The sequence below is a fragment of the Otolemur garnettii genome, unplaced genomic scaffold, assembly GCF_000181295.1.
Source record: "Otolemur garnettii isolate 467f Iridium unplaced genomic scaffold, OtoGar3 scaffold00012, whole genome shotgun sequence".
Classification (NCBI taxonomy): Eukaryota; Metazoa; Chordata; class Mammalia; order Primates; family Galagidae; genus Otolemur; species Otolemur garnettii.
This window is the reverse complement of record NW_003852407.1, coordinates 6,513,123-6,522,808: the sequence shown is the minus strand read 5'-3', so window position 1 is coordinate 6,522,808 and position 9,686 is coordinate 6,513,123. Positions and strand designations below refer to the sequence as shown.

Below are 9,686 nucleotides of genomic sequence, written 5' to 3'. Positions count from 1 at the left end.
CCCCGCCGCCGTCCGCGCCCGCGCCCCGGAGCCGCGCCACAAAGGGCCCGCGCGCAGCCGCCGAGGCCGCCGCGCGAGGAGCCAGGATGGTCCTGGTCCACGTCGGTTATCTCGTGCTTCCAGTGTTTGGCTCTGTGCGAAACAGAGGTATCGCTTTTTCCTTTCGGGGTCTGCTTCCGAGCGTGGATCGCCGCAGGCACCGGGGCGGGGGCGGGCGCCGCGGGTGGTTGGGGGCTCAGGGCACACCCGCGAGGACGCAGGGTGAGGGGTGGCTTCTCCCTACCCCCTTTCCGGGGGACCCCCAAGTGTGGGGGTGGCCGCCCTCGTGGGAGCTTTTGTAGTGAAGTTAGGATTTGGCGAATTTGGGTCCCTCCCTTCCCAGCCCCATTTTTTATAATTTGCGGCGGACGTGGTTCCCCCAAATCACAGCCCCTTCCCCTAATACCAAGCCCTGTATGATCGAAAGGAGAGATACACGACTGTATGTGTGTGTGTGTGTGTGTGTGTGAGAGAGAGAGGGAGGAAGAGAGAGAGAATGAATGCTTGGTTTTCTGTGATTTGCTTTTTGTAAGGTGTATGTGTGTTTTGTGTTATTTACATTTTGTATTTCTTCATTTTTTTGGTCATTAATGCCGAGGGCTGGTTAGCCGGGATCTGGGTATCTGCCCTTTTCCACGCCCCAGCCCCCACCCTCTCTTGGGCACTTGCACGATTTTCTGTCCCATCCTTTTCTTCCCTTAAACCCTTTTTGTGTATCGCCCTTGTGCTATTGCCCGCCTCACCCTGCCCCCCGCAATTGTCTTTGTATGACAGTTGCATTTACGGGTTCAGGATGCTTGGGGGTGTGTGTATGTATGTGAGTGTGTGTGCATGTGTGTGAGTGTGCGCGCGCACCTCGGAGAGTCAGACGTGCGCTGCTGTGCACTCTGGGCCCGGCAGGAGCGGGGTATCTGGCCCTCGGGTGTTGCGCTGTGCGAGAGGAGGTGGGAAGCTGCCCCCACGCCAGGCCTTTGCCCCGGGCAGCGGTTGACAAAGCAGCAGGCCGGCGCGGGCTTTGTTTTTAAACTGTGATATATGGGGTGTGTTTGCACGGTCCCTCTCCCCACATCCCCTTTCCCTTACATTCTGCTACAACAGCTTGATTTCCCCCTCCCCCCCACTCCACGTTTCTTCCATTTTCTTTTAATAAAAATTTCCCACCTCCCAAAGCAAATCCAAGATGCATTTAGATTCATTTTTTTTTTTTCTTTTTGTATTCTGCCTCTGGACTCACATTTCTCTTCTTGGAAATGTTTCTTCTGTCCTCTCCCACTCCACGTCTGCTTAAATCCCCGCTGGCTCAGGCCCCCTCCCCCTCCCGCTCCCTCACACACAGAATGATGTCTTCCCTTTGCCGACCAGGGCTCCTCTACCAAGTCAGGGGGGTGGGGTCGCAGGGCCAGCGCTTCAGCGCGCCCCAGGGGCCCGATTGGGCAAGAAAAGGAAAGCCCAGCCCTATTTCTTCCAGCCCAGCTGTTCCCAGCCCCGCGCCTCTCCCAGAACCCAAAAGGCAAGGTTGGCCCCTTTAGGCCTGTTTGAACCTTAGTTTTTTTGTGTGATGATAGAATGATGACATTCTGCATTTATCAAATCTTTTTTTTTTCTTCATTGTGTAGCTCAGTGAATGGTCAACTCGCTGCTGTGTGCGCTGTGACCCTTCTGCCTCCGCATTTAGCTGTATTGTGACACCCCTCTTAACCATTTCCTGTCTCCATCTGAGGAAGGCATTGCTATTTAAGCGGCAGTATCCCCTATCTCAGGCCAGCCTAGCCATGGGGGGTGGTGGGGGAGTGGGTGTGTGAGGAAGAAGAAGGGGGTGGGGGTTTGGATGAGATCTTCTTGAAATGCCACCCCTCCCCCAATACACAATTATCTCTTATTACTTGGCATTTCCTCTTAAAACGGGTGTGGAACATTACACTAGGCAGAAATTCAAAAATGATTAAGAAGGATGTTGAGCCTGAAAGTATAATTATCCTGATTAAATCATTATCATCCTCATTAATACCACCAATCTCTAAATACCATTGCAGGATGCCGATTTCATGTTTTGAAATTCAAATTGCTCAGCTGCCTTTAAATTTTATTTTTAATTCTAACCCCATCAAAAAAAAAAAAAGAAATAAAAAATCTAACCAAACAAATTGTACCCACCAGTTAAAGTTTACTTTCCTGGCAAACATGCCCACAGGAAATTCAAGGGCTAAGGGGTGAGTTGGGCTGTGGGTAAAATTTAGCACAATGTGAGAAGAATTCATGACCTTCCGATAGAGGATACTAATGCTTAACTCAACAAGGTCCTAAACCACAATCTTCTTGTAAAACTATTAGATAGTCTGCCAGCTTAAATCTGTTCTTTTTAGTTTCCATTGTAGTAGTGTAGGATGTAGGCCATTTCAGAATAGATGTAGAGAAATAACCATTTTTGTATCTTCATCTTGTTTAGCCGAGTACATTGCACTGTAAATCCCTGTTAAGTGGATTCCTTTTGCCTTGGCTTGGAGGCTGTAGCACCCCATTTTCCAGTTATCTGGGTGGCCATCAGCTGGCTTCTGGCAGCACCCAGGCATAACTGAGGATTACATTTAGTTGGAGGCAAAAAAATTATTACACATATATATTTAAAGAAAGAAATCTTTGATGACATGACAGTTGCTGCTATTCCATAGCTTCTGAAAAAATTTGATGCGCCAAGGTCCCTGGCTTAAGGGGGAGCTGTGGCCATAGTGTCTTAATTGTTTAATTGTACAATGTCAAGAGCATCTTTGGACATCCGCCCTGGCCCTCAGAGCTGCCCCTCTAACAGCCGGCTCCCTTCTGCTGCTTGCCAGCCAGACCTGCTTGAAAACTGAAACAAAACAGCAGCAATAATGAAAGAATGAGGACCCTACTTCGAGGGCCCTTCCAAAATAAAGTCCCAAGTAGCCTCCCCAGACTGCCATTTGGCAATCTGAAAAGAAAGGGTTGGGGGAAAGAAAAGAAAAGAAAAAAGAATCCCAGCAAAATGGTTTTCCATTAAACAGGGGTAGCGTGTTCTGCTGTGCTGAATTACTTCCTGTTCTTATTTTGTGGGTAATTTTTTCTGTATCAAATATCCTTTTGGTTGTGTATCTTTTTCACCTTTTCTTGTACTAAAACTAAAGCATGATCTGTATTTTTTTACATCCCCCAGTTGACAATGTACAGCGCTCGGTTAGAGATGTTACCCTGCTGAAACGTACTGTGGTCGTGTAGCCCGGGCCATCTGCTCATTGTACGCTGCTTTTGTTCTGTTGCCCTTCCGAAGCATGGTGGGCCCAGCCTTTTTTTTTGTATCGTGTGCATGACGACATTGTTACACACAGAATCCACTAATACTAATATACAATCTCTCAATAAAGAACTAGTTTTCCTATATTAACCTAGTGTGCTTTTTCTCTTGCTGTTTTCCCATTTATTGTCGTATCCTGCTGTTTAGATTTCCCCCCTTGCTTTTCTATTCCCACCCTCACCCACCCACCACCCCCACCTCCCATTGTAAGATTTGAGTGAATGCCTTTTCTTTTTATTTTCCTTTTAGTTTATTTATTTATTTAATTTTTTTTTTCCGTGGTACTGATATGGTGACTTTAATCTCATTTAGTCCATATCTTTTTACAGTAGACATCTGGGGCCATAGGATGGGTGACCTGTCCTATTACACTGAAACAGCTCACCTGCATAGAGGAGACCCCTATCTTTGACCACATGTGTACTCAATATCTTCCACATTTCATCTTAGTTTCCAAGATACATGGGCACTGGGGTTACGATGCTGGTGAAGAAAAGGGGATATAACACTTAAGTTGAGAAAAGGGATACTGTTCTTAACTAGCAATCTTGTAGCATTTCAGACTCGCCTGAAAAACCCATTTCGAGTTGTGTTTTAACTTTTCTGTTAACTGTCTCATTGATTTACTGTCCTTATAAATCATGCTGGGGGTGATTTGTTCCATGTAGTTAAAGCCATGACTTGGAATTTTAAAGTACCCTCTTCGATGTGCATATTGAAATTTTTGGGAACTGCAATGTCAGTTTTGCATTGAGATCCTGGACAAGGAAGATGTTTGCAACAGAAACCAACTCAGACACCTCCTGCCCCAATGCCAGGGTCAGCAGCCCGACCTGTTACTGTAGGAATAAGAGGGTCTGTGCCCCCTGCAGGCTGTGAGCCAGTGAAAGCTGATTATAGTCTCCTTGCCTGAGCGGCTTCATCTGTGGCCCTAGGCCCTGTCTTAAAAGAAAGCCAGATCTCAGCCATTGTCTAAATGTGCTTGTGGGGTGGGGGTGGGGGAGATCAAGGGAAAGTCAGGACTCACCCCCAAATTGAATTGGAGAAGAATGCTTAAAATGTGTCTTTTTTCCGTATTGCTTTGGAGAAGCTGGTGGAGAGATATTTTCTCCCCCTAGAGAGGAACCCAAATTCAAGCATTTGTCAGTTACACCTATTCATTTTCAGCCCAGAACAAGCCTTGTTAAATGAGGCATTTTAGACACTGAGGAAAGCAGTTGATTAAAGAAATTCCTGGTCCCTTCAAAGGGTCATCATTTTGGAGCTGCTCCACCAGGGAGGGGCTGACTCCTGGGCTAACTTCTGCTCCTCCAGCTGGGCTGGTGCACCCCTGCCAGGCCATAGTGCTTCCTGGCCTTCTTTGTGGTTCCCTGTGACTCTCCTCTCCCCTCACACTGCCCTCTCTGCTCTGGCCCTTTGTTCTTGTGCTCTTCCCAGCCCGGGTGGGAAAGCTGAGCTGATTTACTGTGACACATGGACACACATGGATGTTCCCAGTGGAGGCTCGTGCTATAGTTTGTGCAGGAGGAGATACGCAAGTCTACAAGGCTAGTCCTTCCAGGATTTTGTTTCTTCTTTTTTGAAAAAAATTTGGTTTACATGAAACATTTAATTTTGTTCCTAGTTTGAGAAAGCAAAACAAACCACCCCAATGCAATCTCCAAAATAATAAAACTACCCTAAATCAGGTGATTGCCCTCATTTTTGTCCTAGAGAGCAGTGGCTCATTAGATCAATATCAACCAACTCCAAGATCTGTATTAACTTAGTATAAGTATGTCAGAATTGTTTGACAGTACATCTTGAGGATAGGTTAGTATCCTAGGGATAATACAGAAAGCTATGGTTTAGTGGGAGATCATGTTTTGTTAATTTATGAAGTGCATACTATGTTTAACCCAGATAGGTCGAACTAAACACTTACATATTAAGAAGACTTTCCCCCAGACTGGATAATTTAAGAACTACAAAGCCATTGTACTTTATATTTACTCTGTCAACCACCTGACACATACCTGTTTTAAGAATTTTTGTCATACCCTCAAATTAATCTGAAATAAAAAAAAATTGATTTCAGGATTTTGGAAAGGTTAAGTGTCCTATGCCACAGACTTTGTAATTAAGATGGAACACTGCTCTTGTTTGCAGCTCTTTCTGAACAAGAGAACTTTTCTCTTCAAACTAGTAACAGATAAGGCACATTAAATTAGTGAGTTTTCTTTAATAATCATTTTCTATAAACCAGCAAATGCTGTGAATCATTCAAGGTTAGGGGAAAAGGCCAGCAAGAGTGTTAATGCCCTGATATGCAGGTGACAGAGCCTGTGCCACTTCTTTTGCTATTGCAGTTTTCTCACCTCCTACCCCACTTCCTCAAGTCCTTCCCCTCTTTAAATAAACAGTGGTGCATTAGAACAGCTTCCTGGTTTCCTAGGCCGAGGGAGCAGCAGGTCTGTGCTGGATTCCCGGGCAGCACAGAGGCCTTTCCCTGAAGCAAGAGCAGGAGACCACAGGCGCCTAACTCTGATTTAGGACATGGCTTGGGTTCTCTCAATTCCACCTGACCACTGTAGGACCTTAGTTTCTCTAAGGACCTAAATAGCTTTTAAAAAATTCCTGGCTTAACATCAGATGAATGTGAAATAGTATTTTGTAGTTTCCAGTATGGTTTAGCCACAGATGAACCAATATATTTATAAGAGAATCAGAGGTCAAGGGTGGGGCGAAGGCCTACCTTGGAGAGACAGATATTCAGGATAATTTAAGAGGAAAAAGCAAACATTTAGAACCTCATAGCCAAGCCATACACGCAATGCCTGTACCTCATGTGTTCAGTCATTCATTCGTTCACCCACTCACTTGTTTGTTCATTTAGTTAATGAGTGTTCATTGAATACCTCCTTGGGACCAAACACTGTGCTAAGGGGGATACAGAAGAAATGGGGACCTGGGTGCCTCCCTTCCTGGGGTTTATGCTGAGGCTGACCGATGAGTGCTCAGAAATCAGACATTGCCTAAAATGTTCTGTGCCAAAGTGCGTAAAGGAATGATAGACTGTCCTGACTGGGGCGATAGGAAGAGCTTGAAGCAGTCCAGGGTTTGAGTTCTAGCCCAGTCTTGACCTGAAAGGATGAACTTGAGCTGCCCCCCTGAACATTATCTGAATGATGACTGATGACCACCACATAGGCTGCGTCTCAGCTACCCACAGGTACCCAGCATGCAGCAGGTGCCTGGGACGTGTTCCTTCCCTTCACTGCTATAGGCATTTACTGGCCAGAGCATCAAATAAAGTCAGAGGTGACCTTGCTAAGGAGGTGGGATTGCAATGTGCTTCAGAGGATGGTGCAATTGCAGGAGGGAAGAAGAGGAGAGAGTGCTCCAGGTGGGGTTTGGGCCAAGGCCAGTGGCTCTGCTGATTTGGCAAGAACTGAAAGCACGTATAGGGGGAATATGCATGTGCAGGGGTGTGTGCAAGCCTGCACCTCATGGGTGTGGGGAGCCCCAGCTCATTGTTTTGCCTTCACATGGCTCTCCTTGGAGCACAACTCCAGGAGCTACACAGCATGAAGTGTGTGGGAGAAAAGGCTGGAAGAGATTTCGAAGCCAGTTTTTGAAGGCCTTTGGAAGAGTTGGGACTTGCTTCTTTGGCCACTGGGAACTCTGGAAAGAGGGGTGTTCAGGAGCTTATTCTAGCAGGTGATGACAGAGGGGTGAGAGTAGGGGCAGAATCGGAGGGGGTGGGGTGGGAAAGGGACCTTACTGTGAGGGGGAGTGAACGGGATTGAGTCCATGTGGGGAGTTGCTGAGGGCAGGAGGTCTTTGGGGTGCTTGGGTGAATGTAAGGTCGTGAAGACAAATAAGAAAGATGAGAGACACCGTTCATTTCAGGGAGAAATGAGTTTAGTGTATAAACACACATAATTTGAGACACCAGAGAGGCAGAGGGACACATACAGTGGCAGTATCTGGGCATTGAGACTTCTAGTACTTTCAAGTATAGATCCCTGGTTGGGGTAGGAAATGAACTTAAGTAATAAAAGTTCCTCATGTTACATGACACACTTCTCAAAAACCTCCGTACTTGGGTCATTCACACGTGTCTCTGGTTGCTTGGGTCACCCTCTGAGCCTTCTCTCTTGCAACTCCTCCTAGGGAACTGTATCACTCTGTGCCCAGCTTTGTCAGTTTGAACAAGTTCTATTAAATTTCATCCTTCTGAAGAAGAAAGATCCCAAGGTGGGCAAGTAGCAGAAGTTTTGTTTCCACAGGTTTACAAAAAGGTCACCCTTACCCATGGGAGCCCGAGGAGCTGGAGGGAGCCCACCCTAATAGCAGAGTGGGGGACAGAGGGTGGAGGCCCTGAACTTAGGATAGGTCCTATCTGCAGAGGGAATGTTCCCCAATTCAAAAGTTTCTCTTCCATTGTCTCGTTTCCTCCTGGGCACAGGCTGTGAGAAGGTAATTGAGAACCAGAGCAGGAAACTGAGGCCAAGAGTGATGAAAGCCTTTGTCACCCTCCCCCTAGCTAATAAATAACTGAGCCAGAAGTAGGGCCCGGGGGACTGGACACTTGGCTGCAGTTCCTGAACTGTCCTCCGTGGTCCCACATGCTGTCAGGAGCCCTGTTAAGACCAAGAAGAGTTAGAAAGGGCCTTGTCCCTACACAGCCAGTGTGACCAATTCTGAATGCTGGGCTCTGGGTCCACACTGGGAAAGGCCTCTTTCCAGCTCAGGGCCTGCAAGGCTGGGAAGGAGGGATTCCAGGTGTGTCTCAGAGGGACAGGGAGGGTGTATGGTGGGCCAGAGAATCCCAGTAGGAAGTGAACAGAGCAGCAGAACCCAGGGTTGAGAGTCCTCTGCCTTCAGACTTGGGCTCAGAACAGGCCCGGCCAGCTCGCTGGGTACTGGCGAGAGGTGGAGTTGGCTCCGGTTTCCACAGAAATAATAGGTGTTCCCTTCCTGAGGCTTTGATTCCCATGTCCAGGACACATTTTGCATACTTTCTTAGACCATCTTAGATCCTTTCACAAATTATTAATATGCCTCTATTATTTCACGAAGGTAATAGAATCACATTTTGGAAAGTCAAGAAAATAAAACAAATGAAAAGAGTCTCTTCGGAATCCATTTCTCTGTGGTCATGTTAGTGAAGGGTCTTCCACATTTTTTCATATCTTTGGTGTTTTTTTAAACTAGGCTGTAAGCACAGTATATATACAATTTTACCATTCTCCATTTCTTAGCTAACTTTATGCCATAAGCGTTTTTGCATTCTGCCATGTTTTCATCAGCATCCCTGTTAATGGCTGCATAATGTTCCACTTGCCTAGCTCAGCTGTCAGGTTTGAAGGTCTAACCACCACTCCCTGCAGCTGCTGTCTGGCCATGTGGGGAGGAGGTTGGCAGAGGAGGTCTGACTACACAACACCAGCCCCGTCCATCCGCAGACCTAGGTGGAGAGAGGCAGATAAGAGAGGGCTGGCTGAAGGAAGAAGATTTGGATACACTGTTCTGAGACCTTCTGCCACAAACTTCACTGTGGTCCTGAGCATGTCCATTTTCTTCTATCAGGTCTCAGTTTCCTCAGCAGTCAAATGGATAGGTCTATTGTTTGTGCTTTACTGGACTTGCCACCGAAGCCATGCGTATGAAACAAATGGAGAAGCCAGCCCAAGGCAACGGTAATGATAATTACTACCATCTGCATGGTGGGTGCTTGGCCGGCCACGCAGTACAGTGGCAACAGCCCTGGCTTTGAGTCCTGCTCTGTCAGTAACTACCCATGCGAGGTCCTGGCCAAGTCTGACTGGTCTGCGACTTTGCTTCCTATCTGCCAAGGGAGATAATTGGCCTGATTGCCCCTTCCTGCTCTGAAGCACTGTGCTTTCCTCTTCCTGAGAATAGCACCCTGTTTCCGTGGCCTTTTAGCCTTCTCATCAGGACAGTAGCCACGTGCCTTTAGCACTCAATGCCTTTAGCACTCAATAGGTATGTGACTTTCCACAGCAGCCTGATAGGAAGGAGCAGCGATTGACGCTTCTGGCCATATGCCTGCCCAGGGCCTGGGTTAGGCCGGGAAGCACACACAGGGCTCCGACCCAGCCTAGGGCTGCTACTAATTCTGGTGCGCAGGGAGTTCTTGACATTGTCACTTCCTCAGACCCTCCTTTCCCTTAAGGCATGCCTCGCTGGGGGCCCTCCAGGAATCTTCACAGCCCTGAGGGATAGTAATGGTCATCCACAGGGTGGCCTGCCCAATGATACCGGCAATGATGATGCGGTATCCCCTAGATCTCAGGTCTCACCGAGCCCAGGAGGAAGCGGTGGCTGCTGA

At 47.4% G+C, this 9,686-nt stretch overlaps 1 protein-coding gene across 1 annotated transcript in view; it reads left to right on the top strand.

Annotated features, from left to right (window-relative positions):
* Positions 1-86: 86 nt before the first annotated feature.
* RNF165 (ring finger protein 165) overlaps positions 87-9,686 on the top strand; it is a 114,167-nt gene continuing 104,567 nt past the window's right edge. The window contains exon 1 of the mRNA XM_003784725.2: positions 87-147. Within this exon, the coding sequence (XP_003784773.1) occupies positions 87-147 (61 nt within the window). The remainder of the gene's footprint in view (positions 148-9,686) is intronic.